Source organism: Halichoerus grypus, chromosome 2 (genome assembly GCF_964656455.1).
Source record: "Halichoerus grypus chromosome 2, mHalGry1.hap1.1, whole genome shotgun sequence".
NCBI classification, from domain to species: Eukaryota; Metazoa; Chordata; class Mammalia; order Carnivora; family Phocidae; genus Halichoerus; species Halichoerus grypus.
In genome coordinates this window covers 192,197,161-192,220,500 of record NC_135713.1, presented here as the reverse complement: position 1 = coordinate 192,220,500, position 23,340 = coordinate 192,197,161, and the positions used below count along the sequence as shown (strand labels likewise).

The window sequence follows — 23,340 nt, the reverse complement described above, 5'->3', positions numbered from 1 at the left end:
GTCCCCTAAACTGGTATATTTCTGCAGAACAATTTGATAGGATGTAACCTTTTGATTCTGCAGGTCCATTTTTCAAAATATAAAGGAAACAATTAGACTATGGAAAAGTCTGCACAGCCTTTGTTACAGGGTCTTTACTGTAATATTGCTTTCCACACAAAAAAAGGGGGGACAACTAAAATACCCAAAAATAAACACCTTCCTAAAATAAATTGTGTAGTCTCTACCTTGAAACACCATCCCTTCACTTAAACTGGTATTACAGATCAGTGGTTCTCAAAACAGGACCCCGGAGTAGCACCAAAAGCATCCCCTGGGAATTTGTTAGAAATGCACATCCTGGGGTCTCCATCCCCAACCTACTGCTTCAGAAACTCTGGTCTGGGCCCAGCCATCTGGGTCTTAACAAGTCCTCCAGGATATTCAGAACCACGTTGTAGAAGAATATTTATCACTACTTAAAAATACACAATTGACAAAAGGTTGCAAAACAATAGCTACAAAACAGTAGGTATGAACAGTGAATCGTTATTTGAATATACGTATATATTGAGACACACAAAGAAAAAAGCCCAGAAGATTCTGTACCAAGCTGGTAACGTCGACAACTCTGGGTGGTAGGATTATGAGGTTTTAGATTTTTTTAATTTTGCTAATCCATACTCTCTAGTTTACAATGATGCCGTTTTTTGTAAAAAGGAATGAAGGCGGGGGGAACCCGCAATAAACTTCTTCTTAAATTAAAATTAAAAAAAAAAAAAATCAAGTGAGGCATGGTGGGGGCAGGGTGGGAAGGAGGCAGCACGCCCCGCCGCCACAGCCTGCAGCCCGGGGACAGCGGGGAGGGGCGGGGAGGGCCGTGCGGGAGCGCCCCGCACCCAGCGCCACCGCCGCGGCGGCGAAGAGAGAGGCGAGGGAAGCCAATGCCGGGGGACACGGCTACTCCTGATGTCTCGGAAGATTTACTAGGAGCGGAAGAGCGGAGAAGAGATTTAGGGCAGACTTCAGGAAGAACTTAACGGCGACGAGCACCGAATCCCGGAATGCGTGCCTTGGGGAGACCTTCCACCCCGAAACAGTCCGCCGCTGCCCCCCGGGGCTCGACCTCCGCCGGCCCGAGGGCGGGGCTGCCCGCCTCTCCGACCCCTGCCAGCGCCCGCACTCGGGGGGAGGGAGGGTGAGCGGCGGGGCCTGGGGGAGGGGGGCGGGGCCGTTGCTAGGGGAGGGGCGGCGGGGCGGTCGCGCAGCGCAGCCGGCGACCGAGACGAGCGAGCGGCTCTCCGGCCGCAGCTCCCGCGCCGCCTGTTGCTCGTCACTCCGGGCCGCCGCTTCCCGCCCGGCGCCCAGGGGCAGGGGGCGCGAGGGGTGCCGGCGCGCGGGCGGCCTCCCGCCTTCCCCCCTCCCCGCGCGCAGCCCGACCCCAGTGTCTCCGGGAGGGCGGGCGCCCGCCCGCCTCCCCGTGCGCCCCGGCCCCCGCGCCGAGACCCCCGGCGCCAAACGGCGATGAACGCGACCTTCCTGAACCACAGCGGCCTGGAGGCGGCGGGCGGCTTGGGCGGCAGCGGCGGGGCCGCCCTGGGGAACCGCAGCCACGGGCTGGGCACGTGGCTGGGCTGCTGCCCCGGGGGCGCGCCGCTCGCCGCCAGCGACGGGGTCCCCGCGGGGCTGGCGCCCGACGAGCGCAGCCTGTGGGTGTCGCGCGTGGCGCAGATCGCTGTGCTCTGCGTGCTGTCGCTCACCGTGGTCTTCGGCGTGTTCTTCCTGGGCTGCAACCTGCTCATCAAGTCGGAGAGCATGATCAACTTTCTGGTGCAGGAGCGCCGGCCCTCCAAGGACGTGGGCGCCGCCATCCTGGGGCTGTACTGAGGCCGCCCGGCCCGCGCTCCGCCAGCCCGGCCCGCAAGCGGACGAGAAGGGACACCAGGACCCTCGTGCCCCGCGCGGGCTCTGCCGCCGCCGTCGCCGCGCCGGCCGCGCGAGGGACAGCCACGGACCTCGGGCCCCCTCCCCCCGCCAGGACCCGGACACCGCGGGACTCGAGGCGGCGGCGCGGAGAGGGACTTCCACACCCGGCTGCTCCTGTGTGCGCCTCGGCGTGGCCGGGTGGGAGAGGTCGTGCGAGGCCGCCCGGGGCCGCGGTCACGTGCGTGGGAGTTTGGGGTGTCTGTAGATGGAGCGAGGTGGGGGAAGTCGTTGGAGAATCCGAGTCGCTGAGCCTTGTCGGCCTGATTTTGCTTTTGAAAAGAAACCTTGTAATAAAACTGCAGCCGACGGGCTTCCGGCTGCTTCCCACTGGCACCTCGGCGGGGTGTGTGTGCATGTGTGTTGGGATGTGTGTTGGCTGGGGCAGGGGCGGGAGCACGGTGTGTACCCCTTGGGCCCCCTGGCCGCCTGACTGCGGAGCCGCGGGGGGGGGGGGCAGGTCCGGGGTTCCTGAGACCCCACTCCGCGGAGGCTAAGGAGGCTATAGCTCCGGAGGGGAAAGGGCTGGTCCAGCAGGGAGAGTAAATCTTTGGGAAATTTTAATTTATTCCGTGAGATTAAAAAAAAAAAAATTCAGTGACTTAAGTCCAAAGGGGGCGAACAGCAAAATTAATACCTCAGGACCGTGAACAAATAAAATTTAATGGGGGGGGGTGGCTAGATCTAGTTACATTACAGGGGCAAAAGCCTCCTCTAAGGGCTGGTTTGGACCCCACCCTTGTCGAGTGTGGACGAGTAGTAGTGGGGCGCTGAAAATACGCCCTTGCTGCCTGGGGAGCGGGGAAAGCAAGTTCAGGTGAAGGCTTTGTGGTGCAAAGGACCCAGGATGTTTAAATGCAGAAAAAGGCCTCCAAATGCAGCTGTGTGGAGGGAATTTCGAACTTCCCATTATGAGATGCCCCCTGCTGCCCAGAACCCTGCCACCTCTTGCAGATGCAGAATTAACTCAAAGCAGTGTTAATGCCTAAGAACCTCGGCATTCACTGGCCAAGGGGGAGTGGGTGGCTCTGCTGTCTGGTCTGGGATGGGCTGGGGTGGGTGGGCAGACAGGAGGAAGGAACGTTGGGCTTTGTAGCCTATGTATAGACCCCATTGTCCTAACCCCAGGCCGGCACCTTGGTGCTTGGGGGTGGGGGAGGGGGTTCTAATGGATTTCTCCCTATCCTTTTTGCCGGGCGTGGAAGTGAAGGTGAATGAGAAGGAAGATGGCTGAAGCCTTTCTTGGCTTTGGGAAGAGAAGCAAAGGGAACACAGTCCCCTGTCTTCAGCACCTAGTTCCACACCGGGAGAGGGGACAGTATCTCAACAAAAACATAGATGGTCTTGGACTATGAACAGTCCAGAATCTTGCTGGCTCCTGAGCCCTCCTGGGTCGTCAGAATCCTCATCATTGGGACGTATCACCTGCCCACCCACCTCCCCACCCCAATCTCAGACCTGGGAGAATTCATCCAGTTTGACAGGTCAGGCCAGTAAAGGGGCCAGAGATTACTTGTGAAGTGTCCATGGGGCAAAACCTACAATGTGGAGAACATTGTGTTGATAGCTTGGACAGGCAGGTAGCCCAGTGCCATGTAGGGAGAGCAGCCTTGAATGATGTGGGTAACCTGGGTATCTGGCCTCATGTAGCACAGGTGTCTGGAGCCTAGGCTGACCCAATCCCCGCAGGACGCAGCTCAGACAGCCGCAGGGGTTCCCTTAAAACCCCAAGTGACCCCAAGTGACTGGCAAGTGGGAGTGCCAGGAGGAACAGAGGCTTAGACACTTTCCTGGCTGACCAAGTGAGAGTCAGCACTGTGAGAACTGTCCTCTACTAACATGGACCTGCTACTACCTGTGACCGGGGCAAGAGCAGGGCATTCAAGAGTTGAGTTGCCTGAATTTGTTGAAAAAGGAAAGCCTTAGTGGGGAAGCCTTATTCTCACTGCAAGAAAAAAAAGGCCAATGAAGACATGTCTGTGTCCTCACATGCGTATTGGTGCCCTCTATCCAATGACGAGTACACTCGCGTGTACAAATACACACGGGCACATGTGCATGAGTGTATGTTCACGCATGCACGCACACTCAAAGACAGGCTCCAGCCTCAAGGAGAACAACAGCGAGTTCGAGTGGGGTCCCCCAGTGTTTGCTGAGCTGTCTTATATAAAGCGTGGGGGCAGGGGAGCAGGAAACACAGAGTTACATAAGAGCATATGAGGTCTAGGCTGCCGGGGAAAGGTGAGGCTGGATCAGAATCCTGAGCCTGGAGCTTGGAAGACGGAGGAGGCACCTGCTTCTCCAAAGTCTTTTCCCCAACCCTACTCTCAGGCAGGGGGAGCTCCTCTTACAAGGCCTGCCCAGGATGCTGGGGCCAAATCTCCGAAGGTCCCAGGTTCACAAAAGATGACCTGGGACCCTGGTCTTTGAAATCTTAGCTGCCATGCTTCCTAGCTCTGTGACTCTGGAGAAGTAACTCAACTTCTCTGTGCCTTGGTTTCCTCATCTAGAAAATGGGAAGCAACCGACCCCAGAGCTCCCAGGAAATGATGTGTGTAAAGTAGCCTGACATGTAATAGATAATAACATGATTACCTACGATTATTATGATTATTGTTATTTTGGTTTATTGCATGAACGTTTTCCCCAGCCAAATATATTTGGTTCTCTGAAGTGAGATCCTTGGACAGAAAAATAGTCATTCATATATGCAACGCATTCTGTAGTTTCCAAAGCACTTTCATAAGCAGGACAAAAATAATGTATCATGTTAATAATGTATTAGACAGTGTGCCAAGCACTGAGCTGCACTCCTGTGAGGGGGGGTTTCATTATTACTCCCATTTTGCTGATGAAGAAACTAAGGCTCAGAGAGGTTGCCTGACATCACATAGCCAAGAACGGGCAGAGCTAGGATTCACCCCTGCCTGTGTGACCCCAGACTCGACTCCACGTGGTCCTGTTTGCTCTCCACAACGGCTTAGTGAGTAAGAGCAGATATTCTCCTGTGGGCGAGTTTGTAGGAGAGGCAACTAAAGTTCAGTTAAACAGGCCTGCCCAAGTTCGTTCATTCACCCAGGGTCTCTTGCGAATCCGCTGTGGACCGGACTCTGCACCAGGCACCGGGGTGAGCAAGGGGGTGGCAGAGCTAGAGTCTAGCTCAGCCTGCAGCCCACCAAGCCCCAGATACTCACATCCCTTCTCAAGGCCACTAGCCCTGGGGCTGGGCGCTGGTTCCACCAATATCAAGGACTAAATCAGACCCTCTGCTTCCCTCCCTCTGAGTCAGGGATGCAATTTCTGGGGTCAGGTGCCCTCACAAGCAAGACAGCCCCTGGAAGGGAGGACAGAGGGAGGGCTTATCCGCTCACTTTCCTGCTTGTTTGTTGGAGCCCACTTCACACATGCTCAGCTCGCTGCTGGGAGTCCCCCTCCCTGAACCTCCCCAGACCCCAAGCCAGCAGCAGACCAAGAGCAGCCTGGAGCATTTAGGGAGGTTTCAGAGGCAAAGGGTGACGTGTGATGGTTATGGGTACAAACAAAAATGGTCCACACCGAGCATTCCAATATGGGGGAAAAGACATATGGGTGCACATGCCCGCAGGAACATGCCTGTGCGTGCGCACACACACACACACACACACGTTTTATACAAAAGACTTTAGTAGGATTTCTGAATAGCAGCCCTTGAGTGCAGCTCACGATTCCCTCTTGGTAATCAAGGTCACAAGAGGTATTCGGGATGTCCGGATCCCTGACCCCCAGAGGCCAGCCAAGCTTCTCAGCCCAGAGGCAGCACTTGCTTACTCTTGCAGCCATATGCCTTTAAACTCAAGAATCTGCAATTCTAGTCCATAGATAGAAAGAGCTTAATCCACAAGGAACACTCTAGAATTTTCGGGAGAAACAAATAAAGCAACAGTCAGAAAGCTAGCTCTTATAAGATCAACATCTGGCTTTCTGTGTGTTCTACCATCTTGGAGGAGCCAAAGGCCACATCGGTGGGGCCCGGTAGCCCTCCACACGTGGGCTGACCCAGGCGGACAGGCCAGAGGACACTTCCTGACACAGACACCCCGGCGGGCACTTTGAGTCTTCCTTTGCACCCTTCCTTGTGCTCTATTCCACAAACCAGATTACAATGGTGGTAAACTATCTTTTTTTCTTTTTGAATGGTTGCTTTGCTACTCACTTTCAGGGCATTATCTAAATTCGTCCTCATAGCAATTCTTTAAGGCAGATATTAGCATTATCCCCACTTTCCTTTTTACTGATGATGAATCTGAGGCCCAAAGAGGTTAGGTAGTGGGCTCAAGGTCACAGCGGCACCTAAAGGGTGGCGCAGGTGACATGCAGACCCGGGCCTTATGAGCGTGCCCCCTGGTTCTAGTACAACCAGCTGTGTCCCAGGCGGCTTTCCTGGGGCTGCCGCTGAGAGGTCGCTAAGCTGAAGGCAACTCTGCCCTGAGACGCTGGTAACACAATAATGGAACACCCATCCACATGGGGACTCAGTGGGGCCACCCTCCGTGCCTCCACTGTGGGGGGGTGTAGCCAGCCCGTGGGGTGCGGGCTTCTGGTGGGAGCTTGCAGGCTGGCTGTGAGCCTCGATTTCTTGTGGGGCCTGTGTGGCAATGGAATGCTTGGGCAGAAAGCCCAGGACAGGGGACCTGGAGGTTGATGATGACAAACCAGACAGGCAGAGGCCAACCTCCATCACCGATGGTCATGCTGCATGAGCTGCTGCTTCCCTGTGAGCTGGGCCAGGCTGACAGACCTGTGCTCCAAAGGGGAAGTCCAGCAAGGACTCCAGGGGCTTTGCATGCCACCCTTGCCTTCTTGCTGGGGTGCCGTTCCTGGTCTGGGTCCCGTTCCCGTAGTGACACCGAAAGTGAATGTGGCTGGGCTTCAAAGAAAAAGCAGGTACTTGCCTTGAGGGGGCTTCCCCCCTCCCCAGGCGGACTCTGCCCTCTGCCCACCACCCCAAGCCCAGGCCTCGCTGGGAGGGTGACCTTTCCTCAAAGCTGGGCCCTGGGCTCTGCCCCTCTCTCTGCTTCCCAAAGCTTCACCCTCAGTGCAGGGAGGGAGAGGGGGGGAGCGTGCTGCCATCACCCCCTCCTGCTGAAACCAGCCCGTCTCCCTGCCTTGTTCTGTGTGGGGAAAATGAGAGTGGTGCTCTGGCCGGGGATCAAGGGGGCAAATGGGATCAATTTGGGGTCTTGAGTCCTTTCTAGGAGGGCAGCCGGATTGGCCCCTCCTGGGGTTGGGAAACTTTGGGCCATAAGAAGGCTCTGGAGACCTGGGAAGGGAGAGGAGGGGGAAAGACTCGGGGGCAGGACGAGGGACCCAGAGCAGTAGAGGGCTGGAGGGGGGCCCAGCCGAGGAGGCCCCTGCCATGGCCCAGTCCTGGTGCACCGGAGCAGCTCTGCGGAGAGCCACAGCAAGGGCCAGGCATCAGCAGTGAAGCTTTCAGTGCAAGACCTCCCCTTGGACCCATGATTTCCAAACTTGGCAGCTCATGAGAATTACCTGACTGAGCTTTAAAAGTCCTGCCGCCCACGCTGCACCCCAGACCAATTACAGCAAAATCTCTGCGGGTGGAACCAGGCTTCGGAATTAGAAGACCCTTCCCTGTTCAGTGACTGTCAGGGGCTGCTGGTCACAGGAGAGATGCCCCTGGCATTTCAGGCTTATGCAGGTCCTGCTTGCCACCTGCATCCTCAAGAGCCTCGTGACCATCTGTGCAGGAGCGCTGGTGTCGGGGAGCAGGCGAAGGGAATAGAATGAGTTCAGACTTTACAGAACCAGCTGTGTGTGCAGCAGCAAGTTAATTGCTCTGAGTCACACTCTGCTCATCTGTCGAATGGGGATCATAAAGCCCGCTTCCTGTGTTTGTTGAGAAGGGTCCATGGGATGATGATGGTTGAGGTTGGCACAGGGCTCTGCCCACGGTAGGTGTTGGATAACTGGTTGCGAGTGTCATGAGGATGCTGGTTGACCTTGGAGGGGCTGTCTTACACCTCGGTGCCAGCCCCTTTCCCGGCACTCCTCTCTCTGCTCCGAGGGTCCAGCCCCCAAAGCTCTACTCTGAAAATGCTGCATATCTTTGTACATCTACATAACAACAGCTAATGTTTATTAAGCCCTTCTATGTGTTAGGCTCTGTTCTAACTCTCCTAAGAGGTGCTTCTGCTAACATCCTTACATTTGAGGAAACCGAGGTCCAGCCAAGTTAAGAGACTGGTCTGAGGTTGTATAGCCAGTAAGTGGAGCAGGGATCCAAACCCAGGCAGACTGGTTTCTGAGCTCACCCTCTGAACCACCAGGCACACGGCCAAAGTGTGTGGCATGTGCCTTGCTCTGCCTTGCCGTTATGGGTCCTGGTGTTCATGTCTGTCTCCTTCACTGCATTATCCCTGAGAACTATCTTCCCTGTGTGTGTATTTTCTACAGCACCCAGAATGATGCTTTATTCAGTTTAGGGATATCACAAACCTCTGTTGAATTGAGGACACAGCTCCTGTTTCCAAGGGGCCCCACTCATCGTAGGGATCAAAGATATATAACCAAATCAAACACAAGCAGGAGGGTGGGCACTCTCTTCGGTCAGATGCAAATAAAATTTCGTGGGAATGATTCCCCTTTTAGGTGCTAATAAGCATTTAAAGAATATCTTTCACATGCCAGGAATGGTGTGAAACACTCTTCCTATTTTATCTCATAATCCTTTCTGATTTTTCTATAACCCGTATCTAATCAGTCCTGCAAGGCAGATATTGTTGTCATCTTTGCTTAAGAAGACAAGGCTCAAATTGCTTAGGTCACTCATCTAAGACCGCAGTGAATCATTGGTATGATCAGAGTTCAAATTCAAGTCTATCTGAGTTCAAAGGATATCTGGAAGGTGAATACCTGGTACATTTCACAATTTCAATCGAAATTTTGAAATGAAACCATGCCTTGATTTTTCTGTTTCATTGTTTGGGATGTGGGAGGAATATTTTTTGTGAGCACTTCTCACTTTTCTCTGTTGCAGATGTGATGGTGACTCGTCCATCACGAAATGTACTACTTCTGATGATGAAGATGCTTAGGGTGAGAGAAACAACCCGGCACCATCACTAGACAGACTATAAAGTGAAAGCTGTTATTATAAAAATAAAGAGAGAAAGAGGGGGTTAGGTTAGGATGGTAGACAGAGCACTCCAGCCGGCTCTACATCATTCTAAACATCAGGACGGACAGTAAAGAAAATCCATGGCATTGCAGGAAAACAGACAGAGTGCCCTCAGTGGACTAGAAGTGATGAAGATTTCCCTGAAAATAGATGGCAAATTAGGTCATGTTGAAGAGGGTGCCCAAAGCCCACAGGTCAGGCATGCAAGGTCTGCCACAGAGAGCGGGAACAGTGCCAGGGGTGCCCCCAACTGGGATGCAGGGACAAAGGAAGCAGGAGGAAGCATTCCTGAGTCCCGCAGAGGTTGTAGTCAGAAGGATCAGGCTCCTCCCTATCCCAGCCCTTCTTGCCATCAGAGGCAACTCTGAGGTTTTTTCATGGGTGGGACACCAGGGAGGATACGGAAGAGGAGAAATTATTTATGCCCATGGGGACCTTAAGATGCACTGACCCGTAAAGATTAGGAAAGATTCACAATGGCGGTGAGAAGGCTGAGCGGCCCCAAAGACTGCTCTGGGTCCTTGATGTCACGGCCCCTGTCCACCCTGGAACCTGCCTTGTTACGTTCCCGACTGCAGACTTGGATAATGAGATATGCCACTTCTAAAAATGTGATCATATATTAATTTTTCTGCAGTGTACATATGGGCAGTCACATGTATACTTACCAGGCGGGTGAAAAACCCCAATGAATTGCCATGGAGATGAAACCTGGGATGAGGTTGCCATGGTAACTAAATTGTTTCTAAAAGGCCATACCACCTTGGGGAAGTCAAAAGCTCCCGTCAAGGACTTGAAGTTAGAGGCCAAATCACAGACCTTCCCATCAGGGCCGGGTGCTCTTTCAGTTTCTTTTTACTCCTCTTTTTTTTTTTTATTCCTTTCCTTTCTTTGCCATCCCAAAAGGCAAGAGATTTAGATTTTGGAGATTTAAGCACTGGCTAAGCCCCTAATAAGTCACGGGGACCAGGTATCTGTGGGCCCCGAGGGGGCGTGAGGAGATGGGCTACTGGGCCTCCTCTCTAGCTCTGTCCTGACTTGCCGTGTGACCTTGGACCAGCCATTTATATGTTCCTGGGTTTCCTCCTGTAGCAAGTGAGGGGGGTGGACTAGATCGACTCTAAGATCACTCCAACACTTCTCCCTTTGTCTCCCATGACCCTGCAAAACAGCCTCCCAAGTCCTAGGCCAGCTGAGCTGTCCGTGGTGCTGAACATCTGGCTGCTGGGCTCTTGGGTTCTCAGCTCCGTTCTCAAAAGACCTGGCTGTTCTCAGCACCTTACAGACTTCTAGACTCACCCCCATCAGGAGTCCAGTGCCTGCTTGCAGCTGGAGACGAGACTCCAGAGGGTCTTAGAATTCAGAGAGCCCTGGAGAAGGAATCTGGGGAAGTGGTCCTAGCCTGACTCTGACACAGCTCTCAGTACGATTTTGATGAAGCCACACCTCCCCTGGGGACCTTTGTTTTCTCATCTGTGAACCTGAGGTAGGGACTAAGATGATCTCTAACACCGGATGGGTCCAGAATGGTCCTGGAAGCCTGCCTGGGCTGTGGGGGAGGGGAGAGCCTATAAAGGCAGCCATTCCCCACCTGTCCCAAAGCTCAGGCTACTCTAGTGGTGATGAAGCGTGAGGAACAAAGCACATTTCCTGGTCAGGAACATGTGTTCTTTTGTCTGGAAGAAAAGATAGGCAGTGGCAGATGCAGCATTTACATTTTCTCAAATGACAACTGAACGCTGAGGATGATTAGTGCTTTTTATGAAATGTGTCAAAACTATAATAAAATCTCCAATTTATACCATCCGCCTACTTATTGATCATCTTTCCAGAACCCCTTCACACTTCCATAGTCCAGGATGAAAAAGACAATGAGGGGAAAGCTTGAAGGGCGCTCATGCCAGGGGAGACACAGACATTGTGATTCACTCCAAAACGGTTTGTGTTTTTCAGCCTTCGACTTCCCCGCTTGGCCACATAATGCGATGGTTGGGAGTGTGGAATCCGTATCAAGAAGGGCCCTTGATTCAAGCCGGCTTCTGCTCCTTCTTAGTTGTAAGACATTCTTTCCAAGCCTCAGTTTCTTCATTTGTAAAATCGGTGGGGGGGGGGGCGCGTTCATGATACATATCTCTAAGTATGTTGAAAGGATTAAATAATGGCATTTAGGAAAAGGTTTAGCAGTGTCTGGCACACCTCAGAAGCGACTGTTTTGGTTATCTATAGCTGCATAACAGACTACCTCCAAAACTTTATGGTTTGAAATAACTTTATTGTGTCTCCTGGTTCTGTGGGTTGACTGGGCCACTGTGGGCCAACTGGGCACATCTGGGGGTTGTCTGGAGCCTTGGCGGGGACGGCTGAAGGCAGGGTTCAGCCCTGATGGCTGGGCCACTCTCTTCCTCAGTCTCACGGCTTCTCCTTCTCCAGCTGGTTTCTACAGCAGGATAGCTGTACTTACTACACGATAGCTTTTGTCCCCAAAGTGCAGAAGCACAGTTGCCAGGCCTTCATAAGGCTTAGGCTCAGAATTGGCATATTTTCTTCTCTGCCACATCCTATTTATTAAAATTAGTCACAGGGCCAGTCCAGATGCATTGTGGGAGGGGAGACTACATAAGGCCATGAAGACTGGGAGGCATGGTTCATTGGCAGGTGTCTTTGGAAACCAACTGCTACACTGATCAATACATGAGTTTTATAATTGGAATTCCAAGTATGTTTCCCTCCCCTGTCTCTTTTTTTAGAAATGTCATCTCTTGCTGGGTTTGCACAGAGTTACTGAAAAGTATTTGTTGACTATATAGAGTAATTTAGAGTCATGTGGACACCACCCAAACTACAGTCCCCTGGGATGGGTGTCATGTTTGTTTCTCCCATATCACCCCACCGGCCTAGGAGAGGGCTCTGCATACAGTAGGTATTAATATTAAATAAAAGCTGCACATTTTGTTGGATATTAGTAGTTCTATACCAGCTTTATTTTGGTTAATATTTTCTTTGTGTATCTTTTTAAAAACCTTTTCCTTGTACGTTTTCCCTGTCAATGTTTATGTAGGGCACATAAAATATAGCTGGATTTTAAAAATATCATCTTTTTCCTGGTGCCTTTCATCTGTTTTCATTTCTTGTGATAACTAATATAATTGGATTTGCTCCTACCATCTTATTTGGTGTTTTGTTTTTACCACTTTTTTAGTTGCTTCTTTTTTCCCCCTTCTTTCATGACTTCTACCGATTCAGAAGTTACACATTTTATTTCTGTTCCTCTTAGTGGTCACCTTCAGTTTTTAACAGCATTCTTGACCAGTCTGAAATTAATCAGTATCTCTGCCTTCATCCTGGACAAAACAAAGACTTCAAATGTTCAAACTCTGATGACCTCTCCTATCTACGAAGTTTTCTTATTCCACCTTTAAAAAAAAAAAACTCTCTCCAAAGTGGTCATTATATGTATTTTTATTTTTAAATTTACATTCAGTACAATTCACTTTTTTTTGGGGGGGGGTATACAGTACTAAGAGCCTTGACAAATGCTTAGGGTTGTGTAATCGCCAACATAATCAGGATAGGGTTCTACCAGACCAACAAGCTTCTTCATGCTGCCACTTTGGAGTCACAACCCCCTTCCTTCCCATAGGCCCTGATGAGCACTGATTAGTTCTTTGTCCCTATGGTTTTTTCTTTTCCAGAATGTCAAATAAATGGAATCATATGATAGGTAGGCTTTTTAGTCTGGCTTCTTCCACTTAGCCTCATATACCCACTTGCTGCAAGTGTCCATTGCTGTTATTGCTGAGCAGTATTCCATCATATGGATGTATCACGGGTTTTTTTTTAAGTTAAATTTTTATTTTTATCCGTCTTCAGTTGAAGGACATTTGGGCTGAATCAGGCTTTGGTGATTATGAATAAAGCCAACATAATTATTCACATAGTTTTTGTGTGTATGTGTGAACAAAAGTTTTCATTCTTCTTCGGAAAATACCTAGGAGGAGCACTGCTGAGTCATGCAGAGAGTAGATGTTTAACTCTATAAAAAAACTGCCAAACTGTTTTCCACAGCGGCTATTACAGTTTGCATTCCCACCAGCAAAGTATGAGTGTTCTAGCTGCTCCCCTCCTCACGAGCATTTGGTTTGGTCAGTTGTGGGTGTGTGCGTGTGTTTCATTTGTTTGTATGTGTGCCTTTCTATGTGTGTGTGATGGTATCTCATTGTGGGTTAAATTTGCACTTTCTAGTGAATGATGGCGTTGAACTCTTTTCAGGTGCTTATTTCCCATCTGTGTATCTTCTTTGACGATGTGTCTTTAGCTCATTTTTTAAGTGGGGCTGCTTTCTCATTGTGGAGTTTTGAGAGTTCGTTACGCATTTTAGATACAGTCCTTTGACAGATAGGTGGCTGGCAAATATTTTCTCCCCATCTGTGGCTTGTCTTTCCATTCTCTGAACAGTGTCGCTCACAGAGCTCCACACCTCCCCGATCCACCGCCTTTTCCCTCCTGCTACTGTGTCTGCAGTACCTAGCAAATGTCTGCATAGTAGGTACCCCACAAATGTTTGTTGAATGGATGAAGTCATGAAGGAGTGGAAGAGCTGAGCTTTCTGGTCCCTGAGGAGGTGACTACGTATTGCTCCCCTCAGAACTACTGGCTCCTTGCTATGGTTTCTGGTTTTCAAGTGACCTTCCGAGCTCTATTTTGGCTTCCTTGGTCTCCTGAGTCCCCGAAAGGCCTCCCCGGAATAATGAGCATGAGTAGCCTAGTGACTGAATAGGCAGCCTCCATCCCCCTCCCGTTCTGAGTTTAGGAAGCAGCATTCTAGTGGCTCATCATTGAGCTTGGTCAGTCCTGAGAGGCTGGCCCCCTTCCGAGTGTCCTGACCCCACTGAGCTTTGGGACTCTCCTGAAGCCTGGACCATGGTCATCGCTCTGAATTCCGGGCTGGGAGGTCCTGCCTGAGGATGCGGCCAACCTTCCTCCTGTGGCTTGTCTCTTGTATCTCTCTCTTCCCTGCTCAGTCCAGAAGTGAGAAGAATGGCTTCTGAGGACCTCCAAGGATGGGAGGACTTTCCATTGTTAGGGAGAGTAAAAGGAAGGGAAAAGTTTTGGGGTGGAGAGAGGGATGGCACAGGAGAGAGCCTGGAACAGGAGAAGTGCTCAAGAAATGCTCTAGCTTAATCCCTTCTTACCATACTCGGTGGAAGGGGTTTGCCATCCATGGGCGTTGGTAACAAAGTCTTATATCCAAACGCAGATGAGACCCAGCAGAGCCTTTTTCTTTGCTCTAAAGATAGTCAAATTGCCTCTTTTCTTAGTTTCCAAAGGAAAAATGAAAAACCTCTTCTGTCTCTAGAGTTTTTAATGCAGCCTGAGCTACAGAGGCTGAAAATTAGTCAATGGCTCTGAAGCACTATTGGACAAAGAGAAATAAAGGCAGAATGGGGGTGGGGATGGGGGTGGTGGATTTAGGTTTTTCTAAAAAGAAAGCATTATACTTTTCCCTTTGAGGTAAACTTCTTCTTTAAAAAATTAAAAATTGGGGAGAAAATTAAAAATTAAAAATTGGAGGTTGCATGCTTTGCTGCCTGCCTCTGAGTTCACTCGATCAGTCAGACTGTCTATCTGTCTGCTCGTAGGAAGCAGATGATGCTTCTGCTAAGCCACTCTCTACCCCCACCTTGCCACCATCTTCCTTGTACCCCTCTCTGGTCGCACTCTAGGTTCCTCCTTGCATTCTTGACACTGACTCACTTGTCCTAGGACACGTCTCTGCCTGAGGAGGAGAGTCTTGGGTGCAGCTAATTTATCAGATTGCCCTGCATGGCCCTACAGACATCTCTTATCTTTGGGTTGGACTTTACTTTGGTAAAGCATTTCCCATCTCACTCTACTCACTCAGCCTTGTAATAGTTCTTCAAGGTAGGCTGCACATTTCACTGTGGGGAAGCTGAAGAGCCATTGAGCAAGTCAGAGAGCAGAGGGACTAGAGCTCGGTTCTCCCAACCCATGTCACGTGTGAGATTTTTAAGGATTGGACTCAGTCTTCAGGCAAACTCAAACTCCCCAGAGCCTTTGACTTCCCAGGGAGTTGGGTCCATCTGTTGTCCCCATCCCAAGATCTCTGGAGGCAGGGAGAACTTCTGTCCACCAGAAGTTGGTGGGGGGTGGGGGGGAAAGGTAATGCCCTGATGGCCCAGTCCTCACCCCCCACCTAGCACATCCTCCTGGAGGGTTTCACAGCCAAGCCTCAGACTAGCTCGTCTTTAAGGCTCCTTCCAGCTTCTGGTTCCAATGGTTCTTGGCTTAGTCAGGCTCTGAGACGCCTTGGTTCCTGCCGTCAGCACTTCCTTCAGTTTAAGAATAAAAGGAAGCCATCCTCTGAGTCCCCACGCATGTCTCCCACCCCCAGAGTCTTCTTTGCTAGCTCCTGCTGTTGCAACTGTCAGGAGTGAATTTTTGGGTAATTGTTGCCATGGAGACTCTGCCTTGAGTTATTGTGCAAATGTGTCCCATCTTCTTCCTTATTTGGTGTGTGATATGGATGCTTGCAAAATGGTGAGGTTGAAGGCTCTTCACCTCTCTCCCTTGCCCTCCAAGTTGGTTCACCTGGGCCAAAGCTTCTTGGCAGCCTGCTTCCCATTTCTGCCTTCCCTGAGGCTTTCTGGCCAGTCACTGTCAATGGAAAGAAAGTCCTGCCAGCTGAGGACAAGGAGACCTGCACTATGTGGGTTGAATGGGTGGCCCAGATCCAGTGACATTTGGTGGCAACTGATCTCCAAAGCAGCAGCCCAGATTCCTGGGGCCACCAATCCCTGGATGGGGAACGGAGCTAGAGCTCCCAGCACCTTTCTCCAAGAGACAAAGCCTGTCTACAAGTGGAGGAGTTGCTCACACAGACCTCAACTCCATCCAGCTTCCATAACCATCTTCATGCACACTGATCCCCGGTGCAGAACCCTGGCTTCACGCCTCGCCTCCGTTTCCCCTGAGCATTCATCCTCCCACATGCAGATGATGGGATCATTAGCACTATTTTTTTTTTTAATTTTTTTATTGTTACGTTAATCCCCATACATTACATCATTAGTTTTAGATATAGTGTTCCATGATTCATTGTTTGTGCATAACACCCAGTGCTCCATGCAGAATGTGCCCTCCTCAATATCCATCACCAGGCTAACCCATCCTCCCATCCCCCTCCCCTCTAGAACCCTCAGTTTGTTTTTCAGAGTCCATCGTCTCTCATGGTTCGTCTACCCCTCTGATTTCCCCCCCTTCATTCTTCCCCTCCTGCTACATTCTTCTTCTTTTTTTTCTTTCTTAACATATATTGCATTATTTGTTTCAGAGGTACAGATCTGAGATTCAACAGTCTTGCACAATTCACAGCGTTTACCAGAGCATATACCCTCCCCAGTGTCCATCACCCAGTCACCCCATCCCTCCCACCCCACCCTCCACTCCAGCAACCCTCAGTTTGTTTCCTGAGATTAAGAATTCCTCATATCAGTGAGGTCATATGATACATGTCTTTCTCTGTTTGACTTATTTCGCTCAGCATAATACCCTCCAGTTGCATCCACGTCGTTGCAAATGGCAAGATCTCATTCCTTTTGATGGCTGCATAATATTCCATTGTATATATAGACTACATCTTCTTTATCCATTCATCTGTTGATGGACATCTTGGCTCTTTCCACAGTTTGGCTATTGTGGACATTGCTGCTATAAACATCGGGGTGCACGTACCCTTTCGGATCCCTACTTTTGTATCTTTGGGGTAAATACCCAGTAGTCATTAGCACTATTTTTTAGCATGTCTCTCTCCTATCCAAGATCTGCCCTTGTCTCCCCATTGCTTTTTCTACCAAATACAGACTCAACTTGCATTCAAGGGCTTCCGTCAAATCCCTCCTCTCCCACCAAACCAACCAGCCCTTAATGTCCTCTCTGCCCTTCCCCTCCTCCCTTTTGCTTTCTGCTCTCAGTAGTTCCTTGCAAGTCAGCGCTCCAATGGCAGCCTCACCCACCTCACTCACACTGCCTTTACTCAGGTTATCTGTCCTTCCAGAATGAACAACTTTCCCTGACTCTTTTGGGAATGCATCACCTTCAAGACCCTACCTACGGTAGCATCCTTCCTCTACCCATTGCGCAGCTGCTGTTTAAAACGTTCCGTGTAGGGATGGGGGCAAGGGGCTACAATGGCACTGCAACATGCTGGAGCAGAGCAGGATGGTGGGATCCTGTCCCTCTGGTACTATCAGCTACACAGGTTACTCCAGGGCTGCCATCCAACGGGAGCCATGAGACAGCATACACATGGCCGCCCCCTCAGTGTCTACTCGGATTTGACAAGCTTCCCAATAAAGGATTCATCATTACACAACAGTAGTGGAACAAGGGAAATAGGAAAGCTTGTAAGGCAGAATTCTGGCCTTACGTGGGGACAACATTTCTGTTTATATGACTGCACAGGAGGAGACAGGACCTGAATTAGAATATTGTACGAGTTGCTGAATAATGTATCTGATCCAGGACTAATCTTAGGGGCTGTTAATCAGTTCTTCCCTGAAGGTTAAGATGGATCCTCCTGCTAACTGCTCTTTCCCCCTACTCTGTCCACTCTCCATCTCTACAGGGTTGTAGTCCAGACCATATTTTCTTGTCCTGCTGATGAGATTTCATGAGGTGTGAAGATGATTCTTGATTGTGCAGGTCCTGTTGTGCTGTGAGGAGAGGTAGCACCTGGACCCCCAATCTAACAGAGGAGTTAGAGGCCCTGACCCCAGAATGTGCCTAGTCTGATGGTGGAGACATAGCCCCTGTTCTAAAAAGCTCTTTAGTCGGTTAGCAGGAGGTGGGGTGGGAGGGATGACACACATAAGCTCTGCCCAAATGATACGTCTAACCAAGTACAGCTGGACCAAACTGCTAATGAAAGGAAGTAATCACAAAGGTAGGAAGGATGATGGAGTTAAGACCTGGTTTGGAAGGCTTCCTGGAGGAGGTGAGTGTTGAAGGAATGGTTTGGTGAAGAGAAGGGATTCCACACCATGTACTGCCACCAACGTGTGTTTGGCCTGAGCCGTCTATTAAAGATTGGAAATTCTGTTCCTGATATCAATGAGTCTAGTTCAGATCTCAAGTTTTCAAGCTGTTATTTGACTCAACATTGTTGAGAAAACAATTTGGGGGGCTCAAAGTCTATTCATTGTGTGCCAGCTTTGCATCTAACATCTTATGATGTGGGTAGCTTGGGAGTGGAGAGCAGAGACAAAGACATGGTCTTGGTCTTATGGAGAGTTTTCTTTGGGGCTCCTTCACTGAAAGAGAAACTCAATGTAAACCCACTTAAGTAGAAATGGGATTATTGGCTTCCCAAATTAGGAAGTTCTGAGGCTTCAGGCATGGCTCAATCCAGGTGCTTAACTAATACAGTCTTCTCCTTCTCGCCCTGCACCCCCCCCTCCCCCCACATTAGAGGACTTCATTCTCAGGCAGCCTTTCCACACAGCAGGAGCAAAGACCTCCAGGTGAAGATGTCTTCATCTTTGGTCAGTGATCACTTAGGATTATTGCTAAAAACGGCCATGCCAGCTGAGTTGGTTCCTTTTGAAATTCTTTCCCAGAAGTTCCTCCCAGTAATTTCTCCCCGTATATTATTGACCAGAACTGGGTCTTTCCACTGGACCATTCCTAGTGGAAAGAAAATCTAGAGAGGTAAGTATTTTCAACCGGGCTTCCTGCTGTATTAACAAAACTACGCTTTTGTTAGTGAGAACCAAGGGGAGAATGGACATTGGTCAGGGAACCAGCAGTGTCCATAGGAATACCAGGGAAGATTCTGATTGGCTCTGCATGGTCATGTAGTCATCCCTGAACCAACCACTATGGCCTCCTGATAGAGTCCCCGGATTGACGAGGCCTATTTCTGGTGCTTCCCCCTGTTGGAGGAGGCAGTTCTAGCTGAATCCCACGGAACAGGTCTTACATAGGAAAGAAAGATTCTGTTGCCAGCAGAAGGGCATATGGGCTTGTAGTCCAGAGATGGAATGCTGAGCAGATGAACATCATACACCCACTACAATAATTTTCCAGTACAGAAAATACACCAAAAAATAGCTTCATAAAGAAGAAAAAAGGCCCAGGAATCTCCCCCTCTCCCTGACGCAATATATACAAAGTTATGTTGCAGAAACCAAATATAACCATGCGGAGAGGATGCAGAGAAAAATGGTTTAGAAAGGAAGACTTCCTGGTGGGAGTGCACTTGGAGCTGGGGAGTCAAGGTGGTGATGGTTAGAGGGGGAAGCACCACACAGAGGCCATGAACAGGGCTGGCTGGGAGAGTGAGGGAGGGTGGGATGTACAGACCACCCTGAGTGTTCTCTTGCCCTTCGGCCATGGAGGCTGGGCTTCCTGGGCCCCACAGACTAGAAGATTCCCCCCCTGCCCACCGCCCCCCGGGTTAGCAGCTGCAGCTGGCTTTGGAGAAGCCTTGATTAGCATTATCTTGGTCTGGGAGGTTGGGCAGAGGGGAATGGGGAAGATCTCTACTGCTAAGCTCCAAAGGAGAGGAGGGAGGTGGTTCTGACACAGGAGCAAGAGGGGGCCGCTGGGAGCAAGTTCCTAACCCAATTAAGAAGTGATTATATGGTCATTTTCAAGGGCTATGCCAGTTACCAGGCACCTCCCAGGAGGCCCTAGCTGGCAGCCTGACAATTTACCATTAAACCTGGGATCTGGAGCTCTGCCTGGTGTGGCAGCTGGGCAAGGAGCCCAGGCTCAGGCAGCTGGGGTAGGAATCTTTAAGGATGAAAATGATGGATAAGGAGTTTGCTGTTACCATGGAAACTGACTCTGGGTGGATAAGCTATAGTCTAGTGGATAACGGGGAGAATGCCATCTACCACCAGGCTTCACTATGGTGGCAAGTGGGCACCTCTGGAACCCACCATCCCGGCTGTGGGCATGGGCTCTGTCCACCTCTGTCTTGCATCCTCTTAGGGACATCACGATCTGCAATGTGCCTGCCAGTTCATGGCAATATCTGAGGGGCCTTGGGAGATGCCCCCAAATCAGAAAAGCCTCTGGGGCTGCCACCCTGAGTTAGAAAATAGTACAGTGCCAGGCCATGGGATTGTAGTTGGGGTGAGGGCCACACGCTAGGGCCAGGCCCAGGGGGCATGGTGTGAATGCCCGTGGGCAGCAGGATGCTGGATTGGGAGTAGGTGACCTCCACTCTGATTCCAGATCGATCATTACCAACTGGCTAAATGACCCTTGGCAACTCACTCTCCCCAAGGTCAGCCTTGGTGATCCCTGAGACTCCTTCCACCTCCACTTTTCCTCTCTTCTGGGATTTGGAACCCGGCAGTTTTCATCTCAGCCCCTCGTGCCAGCCCACTGAACTGCCCTGCCAACGCAGACTGCCCCCCCCCCGCCCCGCCCCCAGAGACATGTCCAGGCTCTTCTCAGGCTGCTGTACCGGGTCTGAGACAGGCCTGCTGCAGGGGCAGCCCCTGTTCTGCTGGTCTTTGCTGCTTCGGGCCCTCTTGCTCCTGAGCTCAGGGGGCTCTGAACTCAACCTATAAGCCACTATCCAACTTATTTAAGGTTTTCCAGTGTTACACATAAATCTGCGGATGTGGAACTTTCTGTAACTCCAGAGCAGGCTAAGGAGGTTGAATCTTCTACAGCCCAGCAGGAGGCTCCACCTCAGCCTCTTGAGCACACTGAGGAAGCAGAACCTTCTCCAACCCAGCAAGAGACCTCAGCTAAGCCTCCAGAGGCGGTTGAGCCTTCAAGGGAGCAGCAACCAGCTCAGCCTTCTGAGTCTCCTGAGGGGTTTGAACCTTTTCTAACTCAGCAGGAGACCCCAGCTCAGCCTTCAGAGCCTCCTGAGGAAGCTAAGCCTCCAAGCGTACAGGAACCACCAGCTCTGCTTTCTGAGCCTAGTGAGGAATTTGAACTTTCTCTGACTCAGCAGGAGATCCCAGCTCAGCCCCCAGAGAATCCTGAAGAGGCAGAACATTCTCCAGCTCAGCAGGAGCCCCCAGCTCCGCTTCCAGAGCCTTTTGGAGAAGCTGAACCTTCCTCAACCCAGGAGGAGACCTCAGCTCAGCCTGCAGAGCTCCCTGATGAGGCAGAATCTTCAACCCAGCAGGAGACCCCAGCTCAGTCTCCGGGAGAGATAGAATCTTCAGCAACCCTGCAAGAACAACCAGCTCAGCCCCCAGAGCTGCCTTCTGGGGAGGTGGAACCTTCTCCAACCCAGCAGGAGCACCCAGCTCAACCTCTAGGGCATCATGAGGTGACCGTTTCGCCTCCAGGTCACCATCATGTTCAACATTTAAACCTGCCCAATGTCAGTGTTAAACCTGCGGGTGTGCAGGTTACTATAACACCAGAACCCATTACAGAGGTGGGTGAACCTTTGCCAGTTCAGCAGGAGGCTGCAGCTCAGCCCTCTGTGCCCCTTAATGTGGAACCATTTGCAACCCAGCATGAAGCCCCAACTCTGCCTCCACAGTGCCCTGAGGAAGCTGAACCTTTGCCAGTTCAACAGGAGACTCCGACTGAAGCCCCAGAATCTACCACACAGGAGAAACCTCCAACACAGCAGGAAACCTCAGTTCAGCATCCCGAGTATCCTGGAGAAGTTAAACCTCCCACAACCCAACAGGAGGCCCTGGCTCAGCAATCAGAGGGCCCCGAGGGTGAACCATCTTCAACCCAGGAGGAGGCCCTGGCCAAACCTCCAGAGACCCAGGAAGAGGGTGAACATCTTGCAGCCCAGCAGGAGGCCCCAGCTCAGCTTCCACAGACCCCTGTAGAGGCTGAACCTTCCTCAATACAGGAGGAGAGCCAGGGTCATCATCCACAGACTGCTGAGAAAGTTAAACCTTCAACGCAGCAGGAGGCCCCAGTCCAGCATCCACAAGCCCCTGAGGAAGGAAAACCATCTCCATCCCAGGAGGAGGCTCCAGCTCAATTTCCACAGACCCCTGAGAAGGGTGAATCTTCAACCCAGGAGGAGAGCCAGGGTGAGGATCCACAGACATCTGAGCAGGTTGCACCTTCTCCAACCCAACAAGAAGCCCCAGCTCAGCACCTACAGACCTCTGAGGGGATCAAACCTACAACCCAGGAGGAGTCCCCAGCTCAGCACCCTCAGGTCCCAGAGGAGGGTGAGCCTTTTCCAACCCAACCAGAGACCCCAACTCAGTATCCAGAGTCTCTTGAGGGGATTGAGCCTTCTCCAGCCCAGTCAGAGGCCACAGTTCAGCATCCAAATCCCCTTGGGGAGGTTAAACCTGCAAGCCATCAGGAGGCCCCAAGTCAGCAACTACAGACCTCTGAGGAAGTTAACCCTTCTGCCACCCAGCAGGAAGCCACAGCTCAGCATCCAGAGCCTTCTGGTGAGGTTGAACCTTCTCCAACCCAACAGGAGGAGGTCCCAGCTTCCTCTCCAGAGCATCATATGGTAACAGTTTCTCCTCTAGGTCAGAGTCAAACTCAGCCTCTGCTGTTGCCCAGTGTCACTGTTAAACCTGTGGATCTGGCACTTACCATAACTCCAGAGTCCACTAATGAGGTTGAAACTTTTCTACCCCAACAAGAGGCCTCAGCTCAGTCTGCAGTGTTCCCTGAGCAGTTGGAACCTTCTCCAATCCAGCAGGAGGTCCCAGGTCAGCATCCAGCACCCCCTGAAAATTTTGAACCTTTTCCAGTCCAGCAGGGAGTCCCAATTCAGCCTGAAGATCTTCCTGAGGAAATTGAGCTTCCTCCAAGCCAGCAGTGGAGCCCAGCTCTGTCTCAAGTGCCTGTTGTGGGTGTAGAACCTTCTCTAGTCCAGCATGCGGTCCCAGCTCAACATCCAAAGCCCAATGAGGGGATCGGGCCTTCTCCAGTTCAGTATGGGCACCCAGCTCAGCCTCCAGAGTCCTCTACAGATATTGTATCTCAGGCTCCAGTACATCATGAGGTGACATTCTCACCTCTAGGTCCCGGTCAAGCTCAGCATCCAATGTTGCCCAGTATCACAGTTAAACCTGTAGATCTGGAGGCTTCCATAACTCCAGTGCCAACTAAGGTTGAACATTCTCCAGTGCAGCAGAAGGTCCCTGCTCAGGCTCCAGTTCCCCCTGAGCAGATTGAATTTTCTCCAATCCAGTTCAAGCCTCTTTCCCAGT

The 23,340-nt window shown here is 51.1% G+C and overlaps 1 protein-coding gene across 1 annotated transcript; it reads left to right on the top strand.

The window, feature by feature from the left end:
• Positions 1-1,221: 1,221 nt before the first annotated feature.
• Positions 1,222-2,298, top strand: RPRML (reprimo like). The gene has a single exon (XM_036121740.2). The coding sequence runs from the start codon at positions 1,504-1,506 to the stop codon at positions 1,864-1,866; it is 363 nt and encodes a 120-aa protein (XP_035977633.1). The 5' UTR covers positions 1,222-1,503; the 3' UTR covers positions 1,867-2,298.
• The last annotated feature ends 21,042 nt before the right edge of the window (positions 2,299-23,340 follow it).

Bases quoted from the DNA above. Each gene is read 5' to 3' on its own strand.
- RPRML (XM_036121740.2), top strand. From the start codon at position 1,504: ATGAACGCGACCTTCCTGAACCACAGCGGCCTGGAGGCGGCGGGCGGC.